Source organism: Callithrix jacchus, chromosome 20 (genome assembly GCF_049354715.1).
Source record: "Callithrix jacchus isolate 240 chromosome 20, calJac240_pri, whole genome shotgun sequence".
NCBI lineage: Eukaryota > Metazoa > Chordata > Mammalia > Primates > Cebidae > Callithrix > Callithrix jacchus.
Window position 1 is genome coordinate 30502161 of NC_133521.1, and position 14828 is coordinate 30516988.

The 14828-nt window shown below is 48.4% G+C and overlaps 1 protein-coding gene across 1 annotated transcript in view; it reads right to left on the reverse strand.

Moving 5' to 3' along the window:
* Positions 1-1647: 1647 nt before the first annotated feature.
* CALB2 (calbindin 2) overlaps positions 1648-14828 on the reverse strand; it is a 32492-nt gene continuing 19311 nt past the window's right edge. Inside the window, exons 5-11 of the mRNA XM_035281697.3 lie at positions 9814-9870; positions 9127-9204; positions 8548-8603; positions 8191-8230; positions 7794-7847; positions 6978-7049; positions 1648-2340 (exon numbers count right to left, since the gene is read on the reverse strand). Of these exons, the coding sequence (XP_035137588.1) occupies positions 2224-2340; positions 6978-7049; positions 7794-7847; positions 8191-8230; positions 8548-8603; positions 9127-9204; positions 9814-9870 (474 nt within the window). The 3' untranslated portion in view covers positions 1648-2223. The remainder of the gene's footprint in view (positions 2341-6977; positions 7050-7793; positions 7848-8190; positions 8231-8547; positions 8604-9126; positions 9205-9813; positions 9871-14828) is intronic.

The following is a 14828-nucleotide window of genomic DNA, read 5'->3' on the forward strand; positions in this document are numbered from 1 at the left end:
ATCTGTCACCCAGGCTGAGTGCAATGGCGTGATCTTGGCTCACTGCAGTGCCTCAACCTCCGAGGTCAAGAAGTCCTCACACCCTCAGCCTCCCAGCCTCCCAGTAGCTGGGAACACATGCGCAGGCCACAATGTCCAGCTAATTTTTTGTATACTTTGTAGAGATGGGGTTTTGCTATGTTGCCCAGGCTGGCCTCAAACTCCTGAGCTCAAGCCATCCATCTGCTTCCCCCTCCCAAAGTGCTGGGATTGCAGGTGTGAGCCACCCTGTCTGACTGAGTTTTTAAACGACAACAATACAATTAAGAGCACACATGAAGATTAAGAAGACCCCTAGGATGAGCTGGAAGGAGTTCCTCATCTCCTGTGGTCCAAGGGCAGATAGGGCTGAACTGACAGGTGCTGGGTTTGCAGAGGCAGAGCCCCTACCCAAAGGTAAGGTGCCAATGGGAAAAGCATGGGCCCTGAGACATGAGGTAGGCAAAGAAATGCGAGTCCCTAGTTTCCCCACCCTACCCTCTAATGTCTTTGAGCCTCGGTTGTTTTCATCTGAAGATAGTATCCAACTCGTAGGATCATTGTGGGATTAAATGAGGTAGTGTCATCAAAATATGTCTTGTAGACAATCAGTACATGACAGCATGAAAAAAATTCAGTCCTCTCTCTATCCTAGGATCTAAGAGCTCTGTGGACCCAAAGGCCAAGCTGGCTCTACACCAAGAGGCATACGATCGGGTGCTGGGTAACCTGCATTTTGAGGAGGAGAAGTTGAATTTTGGTCCAGAGCTTCTGCCTGGAGGTCCTTTTCCTGCTTGGTGGAGATCACCTGGTCTCAGTGGTAGGGACCCCACTGGTGTCTCTACTATGAGGTGGATCCAATCCGCTGGATTTATACCCTCGCTCTGCCCCAACTGGCTGGGGCTTATTACTAAACCTCTTTATGTATGTATGTATGTATGTATGTATGTATGTATGTATGTATGTATGTATTGAGACAAAGTCTCACTCTGTTGCTCAGGCTGGAGTATACTAGCATGATCTCGGCTCACTGCAAACTCTGCCTTCTGGATTGAAGTGATTCTCCTGCCTCAGCCTCCTAAGTAGCTGGGATTACAGGCACACACCACCATACCTGGCTTATTTTTGTATTTTTAGTAGAGACAGGGTTTCAGCATGTTGGCCAGGCTGGTCTTCAACTCCTGACCTCAGGTGATCCGCCCACCTTGGCCTCCCAAAGTGTTGGAATTACAGGCATGAGCTACCACACCTGGCCCAAAACCTTTTAATCTTCAGTTTTCTTGCCTGGACAGTGCAGGCAATCACAGCACTTCTCTCAAAGGATTAAGAGAGATACTCCAGGTCAATGGTTGAGCACAATACTAACACTACCCTTAGTAAGACCTCGGTGAACTTGTAAGCTATGCCATCACCAATCTCAGAGATACAGCAACAGACATGAAACAAAGAAGTAACTCAGGTTAGTGAACAGACAGGCGATGAACGGAGAGTGAAGGCCATAGAGTCTTGGGGGTCCTACGCCCCACTTAGGTGGGTCCCATTGCCCTCCCCTACCCACATGAGAATAGGCCCTCCCTTTGTCAAACAGAGCTAACTGCAGAGAGAAGCTGACCACTAGACAAGGCTGGGTAAGCTTCCACAGCAGGACTTTTTCCTTTTATTGTCTGTAAACTCTTCTTTGGTAAACAACACACCCAAAGACAAAAGGAGCACGCTGAGTAAAGAAGGCAAGGAAAGGGCGGGCACCCTCCACACGCAGGAGCTCTGAGAAGACAGCTACACCATTAGCAAGGTGGTGGGTGGAACCTGGAAGTTTGGGGTAGGTGGTGGCATGGGGGACAAACAGAGGGAGCGAGAGGGAACAGTCCACTCTGTTGGACATAGAAGCCTAAATCATACAGCGAGGGAGCTCATGCATCACAGCGAAGAGAATTAGGGACCCTCCACCCATGCCCCTATGACCTTCTGTGTGTGTGATCCACTAAGGCGGAGCAGTCTGCCTGGGCAGGGGTGGGTGCAGGGGGCTCAGGACGGCCCCCCGCCCCAGCAGCCCATCCTCCATCTCTCGTTTCCTGCTCTGCAGGCAGGTGTGTGGAGGCTGCAGGGGTGGGGGCGGGGCGCTCACGGTCTCTGGGTCTGGGTAGACGCATCAGGGCAGCAGGAGCAGGGTTTGGGGGAAGTGGTGAAGCAGCCTCTGTCCCCACTTTACATGGGGGGCTCACTGCAGAGCACAATCTCCAGATCTTTGCGGTAGAGCTTCCCTGCCTCCGCCAAGGACATGACGCTCTTTCTGTAGGTGGTGAGCTGTTGAATATTCATTTCCTAGGAGATACAGGGAGAGGGTAAGAGCAGGCTCAGAGGATGGCCCCAACCCAAGGAGCCCACATCCACGTTCACAAGCACAAACACCTGCACCTTTGTCTCTTCTCATCCCAGGATAAGTGGCTTAGAAGAATGCAAAGCATGGATTTTGGAGCCAGACAGATGCAGTTGAAGCCTCCCTTGTACTTACTGGCTGCATTACTTTGGGGAGGGTAATCAAGCTTCCTAAGACTCAGCTGCCTCACCTGTAAAATGGGTACACTAAAAGTGCATGTCTCATCGAGGTGTTGTGATGATTACATGAGGGAATGAGTATAAGCCACACCAGCAAGCACTCGAAAAAATAAATGGTAGCTATTGTGACAGTCATGATTTATGTATAACTTGTATATATTCCTCTACCTCACTGGGCCTCCATTAACTCAAGGCCAATCTGGCTCTCTGCAGGGGATGAAAAGAAGGCCGGGAAAGCTCCCTGGTCTTGCCTTCCAGCCTCCTGGACCACTGTTTACTAAGCCTCATCTGTTTAAGCAATGAATTCTATTTTTTTTTTTTTTTGAGGCAGAGTCTTGCTCTGTGGCCCAGGCTGGAGTGCAGTGGCATGATCTCAGCTCACTGCAACCTCTGCCTCCTAGATTCAAGGGAGTCTCCTGCCTTGGCCTCCCGAATAGCTGGGATTACAGGCAACTGCCACCACACTCAGCTCATTTTTGCATTTTTTTTTTTTAAATAGAGATGGAGTTTTGCCATTTTGGCCAGGCTGGTTTCAAACTCCTGACCTCAGGTGATCCACTCACATCGGCCTCCCAAAGTGCTGGGATTACAGGCACGAGCCACCACACCCAGCCCCTATTTAAGCAAGGAATTCTAAATCCCAGCTTCTCCAGCAATAAAGCTCCCCAGCCCACTTCTTGTTCACTGGCTTCTTGTGTTCAGGGGCCACTGAGACAGGTGAGCCATGAACATATGCCCAGTGTCTCATATTAATGGAAGCCCAAATTAAATACCAACACCTGATTCACCTGATGTTAAATACATGCTTTACAATGATTACTTAAGATACAAATAACCAGTGGGTCTGAAATATAGCTAGGCCATCATCAACACTGGAAAAAATCACTTAACTTTTCCTTTCTTTCCTTCTTCTCCTCCCCTGCTCCATCCCTCTTTTTTTTGAGACAAGGTCTTGTTCTTGTCACCCAGGCTGGAATGCAATGGCGTGATCACAGCTCACCACACCCTTGACCTCCTGGGCTCAAGCGATCTTTTGCCTGAACCTCCCAAGTAGCTAGGACTATAGGTGTGTGCCACCACACCCAGTTCTTCTTACTTTTATTCTTTTGTATTGAAAATGTTGGTAGATACTTGAAAAATTTTTTCTCTTCTAGGCTGATGGGTCATTATCTCCACTCTGCTAGTAAGAAAACTGAGGTACAGTCATGCTCATGAATACTTGTGGTCTAATCATGAGCCCTGAAGTCTAATGTTTCACTGGTGCACTATTCTGTCACCTCTTTTTCAGGGCTCAAAGGCTAGTGTGTTTTTTTCCCCATTGTGCCAGGGCTTCTCTTTTTATGTTATTAATTTCTGGTTTGGTGCCACCGAAACCCGAGGGCACTTTGCAAGCATGTCTAGCTTTGAGAGGTATCTTCCCTAAAGTTGTGACATTCTTGGAAATGTCACGTAACAATGACGTGCACCTGAGATATCTGCCACTTAATCAGGAGCCAAGGAAGGGACCTCATATATCAACCCCAAGCTTGGGACAACTTCCACGGTGAACTGTGGCAGTGAGGACTTAGCAGCATGGGGGGAGGGGCTGCTTATTTCCAAGGTCTGTAAGTTTCACTTAAAACTGAGGAAGGCTGTGGAGAGTTGGCATGGCCTCAGGAATGCTGAGAAATACTGAAGTTCAATCCCATCAGCTTGTCCCCTCCAGGAGCCTCAAACATTAATCTGCTCAGAAACCTTATCACACTCCATGCAGGCGCCATCCAAATGGAATGTGTGCTTCCATGGGTTTGCCAGAAATGGCTCTTTCCTTCTGTGACTTATAATCATGCAGCTCTCTCTTGCTACTTAGTCACTCTCTCAGTCCCCAGTGGCCAAATCTGAAACTTGGTAGCAGTGGAAGGCTCTTGGGTAAACAGCTTGGTTAGTATTCCTATTCTCTGACCTTTGGAGTGGCTTCCAAATCCCAATCCCTGAATCATTACTTTTGTTTCCATACCTGGAGTCAAGCTGTGCAGCACCCCAAGCTGCCCTTTGTGGGAACCAAGAAGGGGCCTAGTGAGTTGATGACCAGGGAATTCAGGTCACTCTGAGATTTAATGCATGTCCTCAGGGTTTCTCCACCTCAGGTATGAGGCAGGGTCTCACGAAGACAAACTACACCTCATTCATACAATTACACACAAAGATATTTTCCACAATGGTGTCCAACATTCCTTGGATGCATAACGGCACATACATAATTTTCTTTTAGAATTTAGTGCCGAGAAAGAAAAAAGTTTGCCAAGTTAGAACACCTGGTGAGTACTTCCTTCTTCCCAGGAAGTATTTGCTTCCTTATTTATTTTCTGCCTCTTTCAAGAGTAATTGTAGGTAACATCTTTCAAAAAAGATGAAATAAATGAAGGATGATATTTAAGATAAAGAGATCAGAAAGCACTTGGAAAGAGAGATAAATAGACTCAGAGGCTGCAGAGAATTTTTTCCTGAAACTGAGCATTAAATTTAGCTCTTGCTTGTCAGCCAAGGCGGTGAGACAAGGAATTACAGAGCTTTCATCGCCTAAGTAAAGAAAGCAGCAAAACCATTTTTGGTTTTGAGAAAGACGTTTTCCAGGCGGTGAAGGAAGACAGCTGCAAAGTTGTGACTCCTGGCTGCCATTCCACCTGACTCCTCCACCCGGTGCACCAAGCTGAGCCCAGGGGAGGATTTCCCAGGGTATTCCCAGGAGGCAACACCAGGCAAAATAATTCACTTCTCTGCCTTCTCTTTGAGAGGAACAAACTCTTCGGTGGCTCCTTTGAACCCCTCTCCCAGCCCCGATTCTGCAGTGCATCAGTCCACAGTAGCCCTTCACCTCCCACTGGCCCCTGTCCTTCAGAATCTCTCTGTGTGGCAAGTGTTTTGTTGTTGTTGTTCTTGGCAATTTGGCTAATGCTTTCTTTTCTTTTTTCTTTTTTTTTGAGACGGAGTTTCGCTGTTGTTACCCAGACTGGAGTGCAATGGCACGATCTCGGCTCACCACAACCTCCACCTCCTGGGTTCAAGCAATTCTCCTGCCTCAGCCTCCTGACTAGCTGGGGTTACAGGCACGCACCACCATGCCCAGCTAATTTTTGTATATTTAGTAGAGTCGGGGTTTCACCTTGTTGACCAGGATGGTCTCGATCTCTTGACCTCGTGATCCACCCGCCTCAGCCTCCCAAAGTGCTGGGATTATAGGCGTGAGCCCCCGCACCTGGCTTGGCTAACACTTTCACACGTGGGGCCACGTCAACAACACTGTCCTCACCACACAGCAGCGCCCCTCACAATAGCCAGCAGATGGGTGCAACCCAAGGGTCCACAAAACAAAATTCAGCTTTACAAAGGACGGAAATTCGGACACATGCCACAACATGGATAAGCCTGCAGGGCATTATGCAAAGTGAAATAAGCCAGGCACAGAAAGATCATACGATTTCCTTTACATGAGGTACCCAGAGCAGTCAAATTTACAGAGGCAGAAAGTAGAGTGGTTGCCAGGAGTTGGGGGACAGGGGAATGGGGAGTTATTTTTTCCCTAGAATTTTCTTTTTCTTTTTTTTTTAATTATACTTTAAGTTCTGGGGTACATGTACAGAACGTGCAGGTTTGTTACACAGGTATACACGTACTATGGTGGTTTGCTGCATCCATCACCCCCTCATCTACATTAGGTATTTCTCCTAATGCTATCCCCTCCCCTGTCCCCCCACTCTCTGCTCTAATAGACTGGATAAAGAAAATGTGGCACACATACACCATGGAATATTATGCAGCCATAAAAAAGGATGAGTTCTATGCAAGTCTTGCATGATCTGCACATGTACCCCAGAATCTAAAGTACAATTAAAAATAAAAACAAGGATGAGTTCATGTCCTTGCAAGGACATGGATAAAGCTAGAAACCATCATTCTCAGCAAACTGACACGAGAACAGAAGTTCTCACTCATGAGTGAGAGTGAACAATGAGAACACATGGACACAGGGAGGGAAGCATCACACACCGGGGCTGGGGGGCTAGGGGAGGGAGTTACTTTTTATGGGTACAGGTTTCAGTGTTGCAAGACGAGAAGGTGGTGATGTATGCACAATACTATGAAGGTATTCGGTGCCACTGAACTGCATGCTAAAAGTGGTGAAGATGGTAAGCGTTCTGTCCTGTGTTTTTTGCCACAATTAAATTTTAAAAAGAAATGTCAATTAGTCAATCAGCCAACCAGAAATTTAAAAACCAAAAGCAAACCCACAAAATGGCTATTGCCTTGCTGTGGCAGATCAGAAGGGAGCAGAGAACAGGTCCAGGCACCTCTCCCCTCCTCTCCTGCAGAAGCGTCTCCCGTGCCCTGGGGATGGTGGCCGGGCCTCAGGCTCGGCAGCTCACCTTTTTGTTTTTCTCATATAGATCCTTCAAGAGGGCGTCCAGCTCATGCTCGTCAATGTAGCCGCTTCCGTCCTGAGGATGGGAACAGAGTCAGCCCAGAGCTCTAAAGCCCGGGCCCCCGACATCCTGACCCATTCCAGGAATGTCTAAGAGTCCAGCCTCTCTGTTACTCTGTGCAAAATGAGGTGTTCAGATCATGTAATGACACAATAATGCATCCCTTCTGTCTTGATCAGGCACGGCAGGAAGCTGGCAGTGAGCGCAAGCTTGGTGTAGCCTTTCATTGTGGTGTTTTTTATTTGCATTGAAAATATAAGCGAGATTCAAGAAGCATTTGGTTAACTCCCTGAGTCCAGGGGCTATTTAAAGTTTACCTCCCACACTTTAGTTATGAAGAAGACCACTGGAGTCATACGGGCAGGGGACAGCCCGGGGAGGGATGGGTAGGGAGGCCATCCCACTTCCAAATTCCAAATTAAAGACTAGGTTCTGGGCAGAATTGTGATCTGGCACCAGGACAGTTTTGAGTGTCTCTTCCCTTTGGCCCCTGACAGCGTGGTCACAGCCTCGCTCTGAACACAGCCTTCTTCCCCCGGCGATTCTAGCTGCACTCTGAAGAAACCAACCCTTTGGGCTCCATCAGCCACCGGTGGAGAATGGCATTTGCCTTCTCATACAACAGAAGATGCAGCAGGAAGAAACCACACGGCCCAGGCCGCCCCTGGAAAGCTGTTTCTTCCCAGGGATGAGGCTGAGCCCTTCTGACAAGGCTGATGGGCTTCTGATTTTCCCTCCCATGCCATTTCCCCATCTTACCTTGTCGTAAAATGTGAAGATCGCATTGAACTCCTCTGAGGTCAGCTTCATGCCCTGCAAGAACGAGGGTATTAAAGACAGAGCAGAAGCACAGTGGGGTGTGTGTGGTGTGTGTGTAATGTGTGTGTGTGGTGTGTGGTCTCTGTGTGGTATGTCTGTGTGGGGTATGCTTGTGATATGTGTGCAGTGTGTGTGGTCTGTGTGTCATCTGTGTGTGGTGTGTGTGTTACGTGTGTGGTGTGTGCAGTGTGAGTGGTCTGTGTGTGTTATGTTTGTGTGGTCTGTGTGTGTTGTATGTGGGTGTGTATAGTGTGTAGTATGTAGTTGGGCGAAGGAGGATGCAGGGCCAGGCTCAGAGGGATGAGGGAAGAGGGAAGGAAGGAAAGCAAAGTTTTACCTGAAATTTAAGCAGGAAGTTTTCCTGGACAGGCAAGAGTCTGGGGAGAAAAATGTTAGAGCAGAGATTAGGAGGCTGCATAGACAAGGGCAAGCGGGAGCCGGGGGAAGGCAGAGGCGGCGCCTGCAGTTACAGAAACGGTTTCTGAGCACTTCTTAATAAGAATCAGTGGGAAGTTCCAAACAGAGGGACACGGACAAGGCCAGGTGTTGACGCTCACAATACTATCCCGCTTTGTCTTGAGGTTCTTGACACCTGCACCTATCACTTTCCCACTGGTTGATCTCAGAGACGGGTGGTAGCCCAGGAATAACCTGCAGGCATCAGTATCAGTGACCCTGGGGGTGAGGTGCTTACCGGGACATCTCTGAGAGGCCCAATTTGCCATCCCCGTTCAAGTCAAACATCCGTAGCTGTTGGGGACAGAAAGAGGTGCCTGGGGTTACTTGCTTTGAACTTCTCTGACCTGACATCCCTTCTACTGGAGAGGAGAGGAAGGAGGACAGGTGACACGTGCTCATGCTTCCTCTGAGGTCCTTGGGGGCCAGGCACCAACATGGCCTAAATCAGTCATGGGGGTCCCCTGGGGGGTCACAGGGCTTGTTCACTGCTCATCTCTCCCCTTCTTAGGGACGGGGGCAGCTGGGGCACAGCAGGCCAGCACCGAAGGCCCACTCTCTCCAAGGTCATCCTCTCCGGGAGCTGCAGAGGTTGCCATGGAGACAGATGCTAACATTGGCCCTTGGGTCAGCTTGCGCCCAGGACCTCAAAGGGTATGTGAAGCCATGAACTAGCATCCCTTTTTCCCGCTGCCACTGTGAGTCACTTCCCCTGGGCCTGAAGAATTAGCAAACAAAAGACCCTGCACGCCAGAACCCCCATGGCTTGGGGCCCAAGTCCTGTGCCTGGGGAAGAGGGACACTTCTGTTCACTCACTATGGTTTGGGTGTACTCCTGGAGCTTGGGCTCGTCATATGGCCGGTTCGCCTTCTTCAGCAGGTCTGACAGGAATCCCTGGAACACAAAAGGCCTCTTTAGTACTTTTGACTTATGCATTAGGTCCCTCATTCATTCACTTACCTGCTCATTCAGACAGTCTCTCAATATGTGTGTGTGTGTGTGTGTGTGTGTGTGTGTGTTTCCCAGGTCTATGAGTTCTATACTCAGGGTCCTCACAATTCTTAACTCTTGGGGAGTGACTTTAAAGGCTTTACTAGCTCCTCTGTGCAACCCTGCCCCACAGAATGGGTGCTAGAGATTGGCTCTGCCTCCTTGGAGCTTGCTATATAGGGCTAAGCAGTGCCTGGGGAATCACTGGGTAGGCAGAGAAATTTGGAGGTAGACCTAGGAGCCAGAAGGCCAATCTTCTGAAATTGCCTAGAGGACGCCTGTCCCGAGCACAGAGGTACAGAGGAGCTGGGTTTGGCTGAACTCCACAGCCCCGCAGCTCTATGTTACTGATCTCCCCTGACTTCTCTGAACAGGTCCAACAATTCAGTGCCAGGCTTGAGTATTCCTAAGCAGCCCGCAAACCCATGCCCCTCATTCAGTATCTCCTCCCTCCCCAGGCTCCTTGGGCCCACCGCCACTCTGGCCTCACACCCTCCCCAAGGCCAATCCTACCTTGAGCTCATTGGCTTCGATGTAGCCACTCCTGTCTGTGTCGTACTTCCGCCAAGCCTGCAACAATGGGAATGTCAACCTCTTAGCAGAGACGTATCAAAATCCACCCACCTCCCTTCCATTCCCCTCTAATGGGCCAGCCAAGGTCTTGACCTTCAAGGATATCAGAATGGGACGGAGACATGGAGATGATGTAGCCCAGGCCCTTCAGGGTCATCAGAGGAGGAAATGAGAGAAAGTGTCTCGATGGTGATCTCATGAGAGCCTGAGCCAGAACCACACAGCTAAGCTGTTTCCAAATTCCTGACCATAGAAACTGGGATGTAATCAGTGTTTGTTGCTTCAGGCTGCTAAGTTTTAGGGGTAGTTTATTACACAGCAATAAATAACTCATTCTATGGTCCTGAGAAAATATGGTTCTGTATACAACCGCTCTGACATCCCTGCCTTTTACCAAGTCATCTGGTGAAGATGAGGGAAAGCCACAGGAGGGGGAGTGGTGAAGGAGAGGGGACTGCTCATATCTGTGGCAGAGATACCTGGAGAACTGTGTTCCCCTAAATCTTTGGTCTATTTGGTGCTGCATATTTCTAAGATCTTTATTTTCCTCCCTCCCTCCCTTCCTCCCTCCCTTTCTCCCTTCCTCCCTTCTTCCTTTCCCTTTCCTCCCTCCCCTCCCTCCCCTCCCTCCTTCCCCCCTTCCCTTCCTCTCTGCTTCTCTTCCTCTCTTCCTCTCTTTCTTTCTCTTCTTCGTCTTTTTTTTTTGCAACAGGATCTCACTCTGTCACCAGGCTGTAGTGCGGTGGTGTCCAGAGCTTACTGTAGCCTCCACCTCCCAAGTTCAAGTGATCCTCCCAGCTCAGCCTTCCAAGTGCCCGGGACTACAGGCATGCACCACCATACCCAGCTAACTTTTTATTTTTTTTGTAGAGATGGGATCTCACTGTATTGCCCAGAAGACTGGTCTCCAAATCCCTGAGTTCAAGTGATCCTCCTATCTCAGCCTCCCATAGTGTTGGGATTACAGGCATAAGCCATCATGCCTGGCTTACAGATTTTCTTCCAAGTTTCGTTCCCCTAACTTCTCTTCTCTTCTCCACAAGGTCCCAACAGCACACCTAAAGACCAGCAACACTTGATTTTTTGAGAGTCAGCAACCACTAATTGTTTAATCTCCTACTTCCCTCACGTCTCCATTGAATGTGCCCCTTTCATTGACAGGAGTGTTAGTTTATGGATTTTATTTATTTTTTTAAGTTACAAGACAGGAGCAAATTCCAAGATAAGGGTAGGTTTAGGCCAGGTGCTGTGGCTCATGCCTGTAATCTCAGCACTTTGGGAGGCCAAGGTAGATGGATCACGAGGTCAGGAATTCAAGACCAGCCTGGCCAACATGATGAAACCTCATTTCTACTAAAGATACAAAAAATTAGCTGGGTGTGGTGGCAGGTGCCTGTAATCCCAGCTACTCGGGAGGCTGAGGCAGGAAAATCACTTGAAACTAGGTGGCGGAGGTTGACAGGGCAAGACTCCTCAAAAAAAAAAGGATAGATTTGTACTATATGCAACCCAGGCAGATAGTATTTGATTACAAGAGTGTCTTTTCCCTGCAGAAAAATGCCTTAGACTCTTTGAAATACTCTTTCCCATGGCCAAAAGTCTGCCCTTGAAAGGGTACTAAAAGATATGTGTGAGGATTTCCAAATATGACTTCGCCAACCCTTAGTGCATTAGAGTTTCATTCATCTAAGTTGAGTCTTGACTGAAAAGAGGAAGACACCCTGCTCCAAGTTGCCTAAAAGGGGGATAACTTGAAGGAACCCCAGTCCCTGCACAGAGCAAAGCACCAGCAGCTGCTTTTCCAATCCATCTTGCATTGGGTCAATTCCCGACCATGCACTCCCACTGATCGCCAGCCCTGGGCTCCCCTGCATGCCTCCTCTCCCCTCCAGCACTTGTGCTCATCATCACCAATGCATCCTTATTCTCTTCTTGTTCAAGAAAAGCATTCAAGAGGCCTGGGTTTTGTGACATCTCATAGAAACCCCAAGGCATCACTAAAATAAGAAGTTGCTGTGCTGAGTGCTGAATGGGAGCTAGCTGAGAGCACAAACCTTTCAGGATGACCAAGGGACCATTTCAGGTTTCCGGCTGGTAAAAATGGAACAAATGGAACAGACCCCAGGAAGTGACAGAGGGATGGTACTGTGGGAGGGTAGGGTCCCAGAAACCTTGGTGCGCATGTCTGCTCTGAGGTTATGCTGAGGCTTAGAAGGGGAAATGCATATAAGAATATGAAATGTGCAGGTGCGGGGCTCCCGCCTGTAATCCCAGTGCTTTGGGAGGCCAAGGCGGGCGGATCAGGAGGTCAGGAAATCGAGACCATCCTGGCTACCATGGTGAAACCCCATCTCTACTAAAAATACAAAAAATTTGCCAGGTGTGGTGGCATGTGCCTATAGTCCCCCCTACTTGGGAGGCTGAGGCAGGAGAATCACTTGAACCTGGGAGGCAGAGGTTGCAGTGAGCCGAGATCATGCTACTGCATTCCAGCCTGGGCAACAGAAGAATATGAAATCCTGTCAGCCACAGAGGAAAGCCACTAATGATTTTGTGAAAGAGAAAGGGAAAAGGGTCGGGGGAGATGCTTTTAGCTCCTCTGTAAGCATCCCCGCACTCCTGCAAGCCATCCCTGTTTCCAGACCAGAGGTGGAAGAGAGGCCAACTTTGGCTGTCTCTATCAGGAAAGGGGTCAGGCTTGATGCTCCCTTTTCTATAGTTGGAAAACTTGATACAAAAGTAACACCCTGACAAGTTATAAGGATATGCAGAACTTTTCTCTTCCCAGGCAGGCTAGAGAAGGACTAAGAACAGAAGCCAGAAAGTCAATTATCAGCTTGTGGAATCTGGCCATCTTGAAAAAACTGGAGAAAAAACTCTTAACGCACTATAAAATTAAATCCATCTCTGATGCTCTGGCAAGCTGTCACTTAAAAAAATGACTTTTCCACTCTGAGAACTGGTTCTTTCTCACTGACTCTCTGCCCGGGAGGGGAACTTGCTGTCATGTAGGTTTCCAGGCCAGCTCTCCAGTTGTTTAGGGCAGTGAATCATGGAGAGGGGATTACCGGTGGCTGGAAATGGATTTAACCCTGATGAACAGCAAAGAGAGTCACGTTGAAGGCCAGGCCAGTCATTATCCATCAGAGGAGGCAGTTCGTGACGGGAGTATGGGTTGGATTTCACTCTGAGGGACGCGTACGTACGCTGAATGGTTAGAGTGTGGATCGCTTCTTGGCCTTTTGGCTAAGATCAAGCGCGGAGTGTGGAGTCCCAGGAACTAAGGGAGAAATTATTGGTAGTTTGCTGGACATCAGGATTAATAATATATTTGGTTGAACCACATAGAATTTCCACTTTTTGTAAGTCAAAAATGGTAAAATATAATCTATTTCATATAGTTCAATTTATCAGGTGAATATTACTCAAAACACATGAGTTTGAACATCATATTTTACATGAGGATCTCAAGGAAATCATATTGCCAAGAGGGGACTGATAATTTTATTTATTTATTTGTTTATTTATTTTTGAGACAGAGTTTTGCTCTGTTGCTCAGGCTGGAGTTCAGTGGTGTGACCTTGGCTCACTGCAACCTCTGCCTTTCTGGTTCCAGCGATTCTGCTGTCTCAGCCTCCTGAGTAGCTGGGATTTACAGGCATGCACCACCACACCCAGCTAATTTTTGTATTTGTAATAAATATGGGTTTTGCCATGTTGCCCAGGCTGGTCTTGAACTTCTAACTCAAGCAATCCACCTGCCTTGGCCTCCCAAAATGCTGGGGTTATAGGCGTGGGGCACGGTGCCCATATGGGAATGCTAATTTTAAAAAGGAAAGCCGAAACCTAACCATAGTCAAAGATCAAATGTGGAAGATACCAGAAACTGGAATCCTCACGGGACTTTTCTAGCTGCAGAACTGTACGTAAGTCCACCCTTCCCAAGCCCATTTCTTTGAACCATGACTTTGAGAGACACATCATTACTGAGTGGCAGGAGATCCTGGAGCCAAACTGAGTGGCACAGTTTTCTTTATTGCATGATTTGTCAGAGCCTGTAATATGCAAATGACCACAGCAAATCCCCAGATAAGAGATGCCTGTACACAGTATTTCCCAAGTGTACTCGACCCAAGCTTACTTTTCGTCTTATTCCCCACACTTTAACGTGCGTACACGTCATCTGGGGATCTTGTTAAGACGTAGATCCTGATTCATGGGTCAGGGAGTCTGTCTGCCTTTTTGCGTTTTTGTTTTTTCTTTGAGATAGGGTCTTGTTCTGTGGCCCAGCCTGGAGTGCAGTGGTGTGATCTTCAGCCTCGAACTCCTGGGCTCATGATCCTTCTGTCTTAGCCTTCCTGAGAAGCTGGGACTACAGGTGTGCACCAACATATCCCACCAAGTTTTGTTTTTAAATTCCTCTTTACTATGGTAGTTTTTATTTTTGCAGAGACAAGGTCTCACTATGTTGCTCAGGCTGGTCTTGACCCCTGGCCTCAAGGGATCCTTCCGCCTTAGCCTCTCTGAGTAGGGATTACAGGCCTCTCTCCGTTTCTTTCTTTTTTTATTTTTTTGAGAGAGTCTCTCTCTGTCACCCAGGCTTAGAGTGCAGTAGTGCAATCTCGGCTCACTGCCACCTCTGCCTCCTGGGTTCAATCGATTTTCCTGCCTCAGCCTCCTGAGTAGCTGGGATTACAGCTGCCTGCCACCACGCCTGGTTAATTTTTTGTGTGTTTTGGTAGAGGTGGAGTTTCGACATGTTGGCCAGGCTGGTCTTGAACTCCTGACTTCAGGTGATCCACTGGCCTCAGTCTCCCAAAGTGCAAGGATTATAGGCATGAACCACAGCTCCCAACCCCTTTCTCCTTTTCTAATTGGCACCCAGGTGATACCCTTGCTGCCAGTACATGGACCACACTTTGAGTAGCAGAGCTCTAGGGGGTTTGGCATCTCCC